Raw genomic sequence first — 13,180 nt, 5'->3', positions numbered from 1 at the left:
GTTGAAAAGATGTTGCTGGGAGTCCAGGGAGACCCAGGCAGCCAGAGTTCACAGGACAACATACCAGAAAGCAGAGAGCTTCCCAGAGAACCCTGAAGATCTGCAGAGGGCCACCTCAAGTATTTAGCAGAGTACCGATTAGTACACACATCAGGAAACTACCCAAGGCCAGAGAAAGAGCAATCCAAAAGGATTTCCAATGAGATTGGAACACCTCTTAATTCACAAAGGATTAAATATAAATGGTCTGAAAATCCCAGTCCAAAATTCAGAAGTTGCCATTAAATTTAAAAAGTAAGACCTGGGCTTCCCTGGTGGCTCAGTGGTTGAGAGTCCGCCTGCCGATGCAGGGGACATGGGCTCGTGCCCCGGTCCAGGAAGATCCCACATGCCGTGGAGCGGCTAGGCCCGTGAGCCATGGCCTCTGAGCCTGCGCGTCCAGAGCCTGTGCTCCGCAACGGGAGAGGCCACAGCAGTGAGAGGCCCACGTACCGCCAAAAAAAAAAAAAAAAAAAAAAAGCAAGACCTAATTTTTTTGCTGCCCGCAAAGAAACACTCTTTAAAGACACAAGTAGGTTAAAAGTAAAAGGATCAAAAATATATATATAGCACACTAACCAAAAGAAAGCTGAAGTGGCTATATTGATATCAGACAAAATAGATTTCAGAGCAAAGACTGTTACCAGGGATAAAGAAAGCCACTTTACAATGATGGAGGAGTCAGTTCATCTGGAGGACATAACAATCCTAAATGTTTATATGCTTAATAACAGAGCTTCAAACTACATGAAGCAAGAACTGCTAAAAGAAATAGGCAAGTCCATAATTATACTCAGAGGTTTCAATACCCCTTTTTCAATAATTAATAGAACAAGTAGACAGAAAATCAGTAGGGGTTAGAAGAACTGAACAGTACAGTACAATTAACTTTATTGATCTTTTAGACCACTTTACCACCAACAGTAGAATACCCATTTTTTAAGTGCACACAGAACATTACCAAGCGACCATACCTGGGGACATAAAACAAGACTTAATAATTCTTTGACCACAATGGAATTAAATTAGACATCAATAAGACCATCTCTGGAAAATTTACAAATATTTAAAACTAAATATATTTTTAAATAACTCATGGGTGAAAGAAGTCAAAAGGGAAATCAGAAAGTTGCTGTATTCAATGAAAACACAGTATATCAAAAAGTGTGCAATATTTAGGGAGAAATTTATAGCACTATATGCCTATACAGGAAAAGAAATGTCCCAAATTAATGACCTCTCCTTCCACCTTAAGAAATGAGGGAGGGAAAGGAAATTAGATCTAAAGTAATCTAGAGTAGGTAGGTGAAAGGAAATAATAAAAATCAGGGAAGAAATCAATGAAATGGAAAACAAAAAAATAGAGAAAATCAATGAAACCAAAAGCTGGTTCTCTGAAAAAAATTCATAAACCTCTGGTGGACACACCCTAGGGTGACTCCCCAGTGTGTAGTCCCTTCCCCTTAAGTGCGGGTGGAAACTGTGGCTTATATCTAACCAATAAAACATTGCAAATCCACATATCCAATACCCCTCTCCCATTTTATGGATGAGAAAATTGAGGCCTGAGGACAAGAGGACTTTCCAAAGTCATCTCACTAGTCTAATGCAGAGGAGTTAGGTTTGTCCATATTGAAGCTTCTGGATGAAAATGGGGGAGCTCCTGGTGGAAAATCATCTTTTTGGTATGATTAATTCATCCACGTCTCTCAGCGCACGTGCTTCTCTATGCCAAGCTAGGTGTGCTTCACTATTTTGTTTCTGTTTGAAAACCTGATTTTCTAGTCCTTGATTCCAGTTTCCTAGCAGGTGGCAAAACTTTCTAAGCTGTTGTCCCTAAGTAGTTTTGAACCACTTTTGAAAACGTAGATTGTTTTCTCCCAAAACAACCACCCTTACATTAGTCTTACGTTGTGATGATTTCAACTCAGTATTGATTCACATTGGACTTTTTTATTGTTACAGGTCTGAATCGTTTGCTTACTAATGGCTCCTATGAAGCTGCATTTCCTCTGCACGAGGTATTGTCCTGCCTTTTCTCCTTCTCTGTCAATTCCGTGTTATTAAATCAGCTTCTGGGGATAGTGATTAATTGAGTTTGTTGATGTGATATTTGTTCAGAATAATTTGTTCAGTGGGTAGTGGGGGAGGGGGAGGGCCTATTTGCATTGTGATATCTCTCCCCCAGCCTGGATTTATTTCTCTCTGTCTTTTTATTCTAATTGCATGAGTACTTGAATCAAGAGTCACTCAGCGTGAATTTAGAGGAATAGCTGAGGGACCGCAAGTCATAAAATGAAAGAGGCATTGAAAATTTGCATGAGGCGCCAGACCCAGCGGGAAAATGTCTCTGAAATATATAGTCTCTGCAACAAAAAATTTTATAGCTAATCCTTAGAGAGTGGGAGGAAGCCATTTTGCAAAGTCTCTAGGAACTAAAGGATGATAAATAGAAATTAATAGTATTGTACTTATTGTTGCTTAAGACGTATAAATTTTTATATTCTTATTTACTACATGGTCTTTGTCATCTATTAGGACTTTTATAAATGTAACTGTGATTACCCTTAACTCTGTTTCCCCCATTAGACTTTGGGTAATTTAACCCAGAATTCACTTTATATACATGGGTTTTCAGGGACGTAATTCTCATGACTGGTGAGAGATTACTGTCATTTTCATGGTACTGAACCTGTACCAGTCGCAGTACAACACAGAGAACACAAAGATAAATATCAGAGCCCATATCCTCTAGGACCTCACACAGTAGCCAGGGTGAAACTACAGTTAGAGAGAATTTCAGAAAAATCTTCTATGGGAAACAATGTTAACAGTTGGCCAATTAAGCTTGGAGGACAGTTCCAACTATCCACCCATGGCAAGTCTTTCCAAAATATATTTCTTATTTGGCTTATGGTGTTTCTTCTCTTGATTTTAAACACCAGAAGGATGGAGAGGATGGTGTCGAATTTTTAAGCCTTTTTCATTAAGGAGACTAGAGGCTTTCGTCTGAGGCCCTATTATAGACAGCCATGAAACCTTTGTGGAGTGATCCTTTTTGTGTAACAGAAGCAAACATTTTGACACAAAGGTTTTCTGGAGTCACACACAGGTGTTTCTGAATGTTAAAGACAGATGTCCCCAAAGCATATCATGTGGTTATTAGTTGGCATTGCCCCCCAAAAAAGGGTTGCAGTGATGACTGCATCCTCCCCCTGCCCATCCCTTGCCCACGGTAAGGGCAGTGTCTGAGCAGCGGTAGGTGGACAGAAGTTTCTGTGCAGGCAAGTGGGTGGTGGGCATCTTGCTAAAGCCCTGTATTTTATAAAAAGAGAGCTTCCAAATTAGTAATAGCAGCTGCAGTAATAACATAATCGCTCTTTTGAATTTTTGCTCTCAGTTTAACTTGATTATATTATTTGACCACATAACAGCCTTTGGAGGCAGGAAGGGCAGCTCTTGTTGCCTTGTTTTATGGTAAAAATTTAAATAGAGGTTTAGAGAAATGTTAGAGTGAGTTCGTGTTGAGCTGAGCTAGAACCTGAGTTCCTTGTCTCTCGGGCCTGTTCACTTTCCACTAAGAAAGGGCTTCTCGAGTTAAAATGTCAAAAATTAGTTCACCTCCAGAAAGTACCTGTTCTATTTGTGAAACTAGCATTTCTACTAACTGAACTTAGAAACGCCCTACTCCACTGGCCCACGGTCTCCTCATTTGTTCCGTGAGGAGGTTGAATTATATTTGAATTATTGTAATTTTTTAGCTAACTTACCACTCTTGCATTCTGGGGTTTTCTTACAGACAGGACCATCTGACCAGGTTACAGCTATGGCTGTTTACCAACTACTCTATCTTGAGACAAGTGGTAAAGAGAACTCATAAGTCTTGGGCATGGCCTCTGGGGCAGGATGCTCTAGTCATTCAAACCACAGAAGAAACCTAATGAGGCAGGTGTTCATTCCACTATGACCTGGGAATCCAAGGCTCAGAGAGTATAAGATCTCCTAGCTAAAAAGTAACAGAACTGAATTTTAACTCAGTTCAGACCTGCCTGATTCCTGCAAGCACGGGCTTTTTACGACATGGCATCAACATCAAGATTATGTCCAGAATAACTAACCATACTGCTTTCCCTTCAATAGAATGGATCTGTTTTTTCCTCATATCACCCCTGTTGCTACTCCTGCCATAAAGGCTAGTATTACTATCAGCTTTTCCTTTTGGCTTTTGTGGGTATTACCTCACCAGCAGTGGTGTTTTTATCCAGGGAAGTTACAGAAGTAAAAACTCCATTAGAACCCACGGAGCAGTAAACCACCGCCATCTGCTCCATGAGTGCTGGGCTTCCTGGGGCGTGTGGTATAAATACCAGCCTTTGGACCTTGTAAGGTGAGTTTTTAACCAGATGCAAATATAAAGCTTACACAGGCTGATGAGGGCAGACTGTCAACCGGGACAAGCCAACATTGGGGGGAAAAAAAAAACGGTCTGCGGTGCACAGCTGACACTCAAATCTGACTTATTCCCAAGAGGGCAGCCTATCAGAGGACATGGGTCACTCTTGGTAAACCTGACCTCCCTCTGATGAGGCTGGTGTTTCCTCCAAAACAGCCTTGGAAAGGGGCATGTGAGATCAGCCAGGCCTCCCCCAAGATTCCATAAGAAGCTCATCACCCGTGTTACTGTTAATGACAAATTATCAGTAACAGTTATAGAGAGGTAACACTGCTTGCATATATTAGTGACAAATGGAATATTAGTTACTATTATGCAAGTAGGAAATAGAGGGTGCTGTCGTTCTAATAAATTTCAGGCTTACTTTAATTTTCACTTAAAACTAATAACCTTTAAAGATTGTTTTAATTCTGCAAGTCAAAAGAGTATATCTGCTTTTAACCTATGATATTTGTGCAGTGAAAATGTGGGTTTTCTTTAACTGTCTGTGTATGCCCAACTTTCTGCCATGGAGGCATTATACTCTGACATCTCATTATTTATTTAGAGACCGATTATTAAGATTGAGTAGTAACAATCCACACTTCATGGATTCCTTACTAAAAAGAAAGTCATGTCTCATTTCCTAGACTAGCCAGATTTATTTCACTTTTCCCCGAGCCCTTCAAAAATGATGCCAGAGGAAAATGAAATAATAAGACAACTCACTTTACATTTCATCTCCCCGGAGTCCTTGTTACAGGGTTTGCTCCTGTTGACCCAAGGCCATTGACGAATTGTGTCCCCTTCTCTGTGTGAGTAACAGATGATCCAGATGATCTGGGCGAGTGGACAGTGTTTTCTGAGATGAGATCACTTGCCTTTGACGAGTCTCAGTATACGATAAAATAGTAGGGAAACAATATCAAAGCCAATTCTCTTCCCAGCCTGAGTCCCATGTCACAGGATTACATCGATTAAAAACTACAGAAGATTGCTGCAGGCAAAGCAGCTCCCATCCGTGACAGTTTCTTGATTAAGATTTTATCATTTTTCAGTAAGTATTAATTAACTGCCCATTGTGTTCCTAGTACAATGCTAAGTACTGTTGGCAAAGACACACAGAAGCCATGGTCTCTGGCTTTGAGAAATGCACAATTTCCTTCAGGAAAACCAGCCCTGCAAACTTGAGACAACTGTAAAACAAGACCATGCATAATTTGGTAACATGTGTGATGGAGGCCAAAAGTTTTACAACAATTAAGAAAAACGGAAAGGATGGATATGGGCCAGTGCCCCTGTGGAAGGTGCGGAGCTGAGCCCTGGAAGAGCAGTGGGATTTGTGTTGGCCAAAGGGAGGGGACATGAAAAGCACAAGCAAGGTTTGAGTGGAATGAAGTTGTGGAGCAACTGGGGAATCTCATCTCTTAAATAGTTCTTGTCCTATATCTAGATTTTGCTTCCTCCCTATCTCTGGAATCTGGCCACACCCCACCACCTCCTCTACCACTGCTGCTTCCTTCACCTGTGACCTGGACTATGGCTGTTTTCCCCTATGTGGTCTCCCTTTTTCCTTTCTGGCCCTTCCACTCCATTCTCCACCCTGGAGACAGAATGTGAAACTGGTCATGTCCCCAGATTGGCTGCAGTCCTCTCATGGCTTTTCATTTTTCTCAAGAGAAAAATCAATGCATTTAGCATGGTCTGCAAGGCCCATCGAGGCTTCTCCTGTGCCCACCTCACCAGCCCATTTCTTATTATCAGTGTTCCAGCCACACCACCCTTATTTCACCTGGTCCCTCCTATCACACGGCCTTTGTAGGTTCTGTTCCCTCTGCTGGAAGCACTCTAGCCCACCCCTAACCCCACCCAGTTAACTTTCATGCATCAACCCAACAGTCACGTCCTCAGAGAAGTCTTCCCTGGCTAGAGTTGTCAGATGACTTTGTTATACGCTCTTATCGTATTGTGTTCCCCTCCTTTGTAGCCCTTTTCCCAGTTTTGTAATTATAAGCTTATTTCTTTAATTGATTGTCACCCTGCAAGCTTCATAGGAGGAGGGACCAAGCTTATTTTGCTCGCCATTGTGTTCTCAGAACTTAGCACAGTTTTTGGCACATAGTAGGTATTTTTTAATTTGTTGGATGGATAACTGAATATTTGTGTATATGAATCTATGTTGGAAAAGTCTTCTGGAAGTGGAAGGTTTCTGTTGGGACACAATAGAAGATAGGATAAATAAATAATCCATGCTTTTAGGAGCCATTGAGTACTCTAGGAGGCAAGCAGCAGACAGCATTTGGAAACATGGTTAGCATTCGTTTAGAAGGAGAATAAGAAATAATTCGAATATTCTTACATTGGACTAAGAAGTAATTAACTTCTAAGTTATGAAATTTAGCTGTTGAAGGGCATAGAAAACACAATAATGATATTTAAGAAATAAAAACCAAACTTCACAGACCACAGGGCACTAGGCAGGCTGGTTAGTCTCAGGAAAATATCTTATAGAGGTAGATATCAATGCCTGTGAAGAGTCATCACTTAAAAGGGAAAGTTGCTCTCAGAATTGATTCATGTTGAATCTCAGTAATTAGAGTTCTTTCTTTGTAACATCTTATGATTCTAGCATTTTAAACATCTTGTAAAACTACAAAATATTGAAAGCGGTGTTTAAAAGTTTTTCACAGTAATTTTGTTTACTATTTTAAAAAATATATGTAATTATAATACATGCATTACAAACAAACACACTCAGAAATGGCAAAACTGAGATTATGTGTTGGCACCAACTCTTCAAATTCCCCTGGTTCCTTGTCAATAACAGTATCATGTATAACTTCCTGAATGAGCTGGGTTTATTCTGTGTTTTCAGAACAAGCTTGCATACAATCCTGTTCTTTTACGGAAGGGTTCATTCTATTTCTGATCTAGAGTAATAGGAAAAGAAACTTAAGTCCAGAGCTTAAATTTGGTCAAACGTTCCATTCTCTCCGCTTACTTTGTCTGCATGGTTATCAGCAAAACCACAACAAAGTAAAATGACTGAGCAAAGTGTTATAATGCCTAACTTTAAACACTTCAGTATAATTTGCAAGGCTGCTGTGTCTTAAACAGGCGGTACTTCGGAGAGAAGATTGGGCTGTATTTTGCCTGGTTGGGCTGGTACACCGGCATGCTCTTCCCAGCCGCTTTCATTGGATTATTTGTCTTTTTGTATGGAGTCATAACTCTGGATCACTGCCAAGTCAGGTACGGGGAGCTCTGGGTGAGCCTGCCTTTGCTTATATTTGGAGTTGGGCATTTGTGTTTTGGGGTGTTCACAGACGATCGGCCCACTTAGCTATTCATTTTAACTTCTTTCCAATCTCTCCTGGAAAAATTCAAAACGTTCACTTCACCAGGTCTGCCCATCCATTGCCCTTGTTGCTGTGGTCTCCAGCTACCAAGGAAGCAAAGCTCACATTTATGGGTATACAAGCCACTACGTATCCACAGAACAAATCACTTTCCTTCACTGGCTCAAAGTTGCTCTTTTTCTGACTTTTTCACCTTTTTCTTTCTAACTAATACTGCAAAATAGTGGATTAATCATCCTTTTTTTTTTTTATCAATTGTGTGTTCTTACAAGGACCCTGTAAGCTGGAAAGACATCTCACCAACTTGCTGAAACCTTGTGAATGATTCAGTGTTAACAATTGTTATCTTGGCTCTTTTGCTAGAATATAGTTTAAGGTATTCATAGAGATCTTCGTACAAGGCCAGACAGTGATCTTAAATAATAAATAAATGTGCCTTTTAGAAGTGACTGCAAAAATAAAAGTGACCTGCAAAAATATTTTAATTTCTGGGGAAATTGTTAATGAGATGTGGTTTTCTCCCAGAACTACTCCCTAGTATTTTTATTTATTCCTCCATAATTTATCCTTATTTATCATGCACATAGAAGTTAAGACTGACACTGTGAGGTATCTCATTGTTCCCATAATTCAGTATGAAATCACTTCCAACCTGTGCAGTGTTGTGAATGACTTCTGTATAACCTGAGGTATAAACAATCAATGTTTTGCTTCATGTATTTTCCTGAGCTTAACTAATTAATATGTAAAAGCCAAGAAACAGCCTCATAAATACATAGGTTTATCAAACTATTAAACTGTGCAGGGACTTGTTTATATTAATAACTAAGAAAAGACTAAGAAGCTTCTGAGGGCAAAAATTTAATCTACTGAATCTTATTTACTGGTCGACTATTCTGGTGAAATTGAAGGAGAAAAAAATGCTGTTATGTCATCAAAAAGGGTCCTTTTTTGTTCTCTTTTCCAGTAAAGAAGTCTGCCAAGCTACAGATATCATCATGTGTCCTGTGTGCGATAAATACTGTCCATTCATGAGGCTGTCAGACAGCTGCGTTTATGCCAAGGTAATTTCAACTAGGCAGCATTTTAGTCAGATTGAATTTATTTATTTGTTTGTTTGTTTATATAAATTTATTTACTTATTTTTGACTGTGTTGGGTCTTTGTTGCTGCGTGCAGGCTTTCTCTAGTTGTGGCGAGTGGGGGCTACTCTTTGTTGCGGCGTGGGGCTTCTCATTGCGGTGGCTTCTCTTGTTGCGGAGCGTGGGCTCTAGGTGCACGGGCTTCAGTAGTTGTGGCACGCGGGCTCAGTAGTTGTGGCTCGTGGGCTCTAGAGCGCAGGCTCAGTTGTTGTGGCGCATGGGTTTAGTTGCTCCATGGCATGTGGGATCTTCCTGGACCAGGGATCCAACCTGTGTCCCCTGCATTGGCAGGCGGATTCTTAAGTACTGTGCCACCAGGGAAGTCCCAGATTGAATTTAATATACACCTTCCTGAGAGATGGTGGTGACCACATTCTCTCCGTCCTTTCTGGTCTTTGATTCTCAAGTTTACCTTGTAGGAGAGACTTACCTTCATCATTCAGTATTCTAATTCAGATATTCGTTTTACTGTATATGTATTTAAAATGTATTTGGCTTTAATTATTATCACAGGAAGCAAATAGAACAGTTGATGGAATCCGAGAAAGTTAGGTTCAAATCTTGACTGTGCTGTTTACCACTTGTCACTAGAGGGACATGTTATTTAACCTCTTCTGAGCCTCAGTGTTCTCATCTGTAAAATGGAGAACATGATACTCATTTCACATGACTGCTTTATAAGACATGTGATAATGAGCGTAGAGTGCTTAGCAAATGGTAAGGTCTCAGTAAGTGACAACTGCCATTATTTTCCTCCTCTTCATCATCATTATTGTCCAAAAGACCTAGATTCAAGTTCAGGTCAGCTACTTACCTCCTTGACCTTGCACATGTACAGACTCTTTGAGCCTGAGCTTTCTCTTCTCTAAAATGCAGGCAGTGATACCTGCCCTCTTTGCCCCATGGCATGTCATGAGGACCAAAGAAGATAGCATATGTGAAAGTGCTTTGGAAAAAAAAATACATAACACCATTATGTCTATATGTTATAACATACCCCTTTCTGATGTTACACCTCACTTTATTAAAATTTTAGACACATTCATCAAATTTCTAGAGTTCATTACTGAAGGGCAGTATCGCTAATGCAAAGCAATGGCTGGAGTATAGACTGATGAAGAATTTTTAAGACCCACTGCCTATCAGCTTACCCAGATTCCAGGTATGAAAGGGGTTGGCAGATTTTATGTAACCTCTACAATCACTGCAGCTTGGATCCGTCTAATTATACTGTTGGCATTGCAGAGTTTTGCTCAATTTAAGTGTGGGTACATTAGATAGGCAGCCCAGGATCCCACCCATCCATGCTGTCTCTAGCCCTGTAGGTGGCCAGTCTGGTGGGAGGAACAGCAGCCAGCTGTGATTTTACAAAGATTTGGGCTTTTAGTATGTGCTGCAAGGGACCAGAAAAGCCCAAAATACTCTCCCTTCCTTTGGAGAACATACAGATAGACCTGCCTGGATGAGGACAAATTCAACAGAGTGAGCTTGGGAAATAGAGATGTGGTGAGACTCAAAAGAGGTTGGTCAGTAATATAATTTTGCTTAAAGATCATGAGTTAGGGGCTTCCCTGGTGGCACAGTGGTTGAGAGTCTGCCTGCTGATTCAGGGGACACGGGTTCGTGCCCCTGTCCGGGAAGATCCCACATGCCGCGGAGCGGCTGGGCCCATGAGCCATGGCCGCTGAGCCTGTGCATTTGGAGCCTGTGCTCCGCAACGGGAGAGGCCACAACAGTGAGAGGCCCGCGTACCGCAAAAAAAAAAAAAAAAAAAAAAAGAAAAGATCATGAGTTAAGCACGAATGACTCAGGTGTAAAAATCCTGCTTTGGGGGAATCTCAGAAGCCCAGTTTTGTTTGTTTGTTTGAGCGATGCTGTTTGTTATGTTAAAGATCTGCCTTGAGTGAAATTCCTTTTTTTTAGGGGAGCTGTAATAATTCCTTAAAATAATCATCATGGATAGTTTAGCGTGCTCAGGTTTTATAGGGCCTTCGTTGGTCGGTCGTCCTACCAAACTCTCTAGATCTAAAACGATAATAATTATAATAATAGCTAGGCAACCTACATTTATTATTTCTAATTCTCACAGCAACTTCAAGGTAGGTGTTATTATTCCCATTTTACTCAGAGACTCAGAGAGGTAGAAGTTGTTTATCGGTGGTCACACAGCAGCAAGTCGCTGCCTCTTGGTTTATCTGAGTATAAAACACGTCATTGTGCCATACTGAGCTTCAAGATGCTTAGATTCTAAATTTTGGATTTGGCCTGGCCTGGAAACTTAGTAAAAGGAAGGCTTAAGGGCCTCAGAATGAAATAACTGAAGTTAGACAGAGTCTCCTTTTGAAATGCCGGACTGATTTAATGAGACTGAGGATGCATAGAAATATTGGATCAAGGAGGAGCCCAGATCCAAGTCAGTCAGCAGCTCTTGTGCTCATCAGGAATGTTTTATCCCTGACCCTCGCACTTGTACTTGCAAGGGTCAGAAACTCAATCAAACCGGCTTAAGCAGAAAGGGATTTACTGGCTCTTTTCACTGCAGAAGATACTAGAGCAGCTCACACTGTCCGAGCAGCAGAACCTCATGCCGAGAACTGGTCATCCAGGCCCTCAGATCTCACTCTCTGGCCGCCTGTCTATGTGATCATTCTGTAGACAGATGCTCGTCTCATGACGGGAGAGATGGCTGCTGACTGTCACAGCCTCCACAGGCCTCCATCTTCCTTCCTGTATCTCCCTAAACATATTTGCATGCTTATTTTAAATTCTTGACCTGCTGTTACAGAATGTCTGTTTCAGAAGGTGTATATTGCCTACTTTGGAATTTTTTGGAGGCAGCTGTCTTCCCCAGATATTCTGTGATTTTGGCCCGTGGGTGCTTGTCCCATGGAGGTATCGACCACTTTGGGTGAGGGTCAGAGGCCAGGTCAGTCCTGGTGAGTTTACAGAGAGAAGAGGACAACGTGTCCCAGGCACCACTGTGCGCTGTCGCTCTGTCAGAGGGCTTTTCTGGTCAGTTTCATTTGTAAGCCTGCTTAGAACAAAGCAGAATTGGAAGGAGGCGCTCTCCCTTGATTGTAACTACCAGCCCTGGGGTTTAAAAGGGAAAGGACCGAGAAGTGAATGTTCGAGGCCAGCCGGCCACGCAGCACCTACATTCATCATCTCTCCGACAAAGCGGGACTCTGGGCGTCCCTGATATTACCCCCAAGAATACCAGCACTTGTGATTTGACCTGTTGCAGCTGATTTCTGAGGGAGGGGAAACTAATTTTCCAATGCCATTGAGGGAGAGGCTAGACTGGAACTTACGTATTTCTCTAACCTGTGTTCTCACTCTGCTTGAGAACCACTACCACTCCCCACCATCTCTCTCTCTCCCCCTCTCTCTCTCTCTCTCTCTCACACACACACACACCAGCTTAAGGCAACCTTCTGTTTCCCCTGGCATTTCTCAGGATCTTGGTTTGTGTGTTTGTGTGTTTTGTCAGTTCCTGAAATCTGCTCTCCTGCTTCTCCAGGTTTGATTTTGGCAGAGGGAGCCATTAGCCTGTCCTAGCTTACCATCGTAGGAGGAACTAGAAGTCCCTATTAATTCACCCTGATTCACATATTTCCAAATCGGTAACTGCAGCGGGGAAATGTGTCTCTCCAAGTGTTTTCATACCAGTTCCAGGGAAGGACTCCGATTGGTTGTACTTGAGCCATGTTACCCAGAGAAGGAGGAAAAATGATCCCCACAACCTAAAACAATGACAACCACAATCCATTCCAGAATCTTCCCTGATGGTGCAGGGAGTGTCCACCAGGAAATACCCTAGGAGGGAGCACAAACCAACCACTTACCACCAAGGCTTTCGGGCTTGGTTTGATGCTGACCACCTGATATACGTAGTGTAACACTCCTTCTGGCATCGAAATAAGTTGGCTTTAGACTTTTGTCTCACACTAGGTGTTTGAATGCTCTCTATCTCTCCTGTGTTTAAAGAAAGAAAAGTCATAAACTTTTGGAAAATTTTGAAATACTTCACAATCTGATATAATAGGAAAAGACCTGTTTATACTTGGCACGTTCTCCAAGGGACAGTAAAGTATACTTTATAGAGAGCTATTAAGCACCAAAAAAAAAAGGTTATGCTTTACGAACGTATCAGTCATCATTTCAGTTTGGCTTGATGTTGGTGTGATTTATCCTGGAGGTGGAAATGAG

General features: G+C 41.5%; 1 protein-coding gene across 1 annotated transcript in view; it reads left to right on the top strand.

The window, feature by feature from the left end:
• ANO4 (anoctamin 4) overlaps positions 1-13,180 on the top strand; it is a 440,366-nt gene that overhangs the window by 338,545 nt on the left and 88,641 nt on the right. The window contains exons 12-15 of the mRNA XM_073789215.1: positions 2,005-2,060; positions 4,305-4,426; positions 7,589-7,723; positions 8,798-8,894. Coding sequence (XP_073645316.1) covers positions 2,005-2,060; positions 4,305-4,426; positions 7,589-7,723; positions 8,798-8,894 — 410 coding nt within the window. The remainder of the gene's footprint in view (positions 1-2,004; positions 2,061-4,304; positions 4,427-7,588; positions 7,724-8,797; positions 8,895-13,180) is intronic.

Source organism: Tursiops truncatus, chromosome 11 (genome assembly GCF_011762595.2).
Source record: "Tursiops truncatus isolate mTurTru1 chromosome 11, mTurTru1.mat.Y, whole genome shotgun sequence".
Classification (NCBI taxonomy): Eukaryota; Metazoa; Chordata; class Mammalia; order Artiodactyla; family Delphinidae; genus Tursiops; species Tursiops truncatus.
This window is presented reverse-complemented; position numbering and strand designations above follow the sequence as displayed.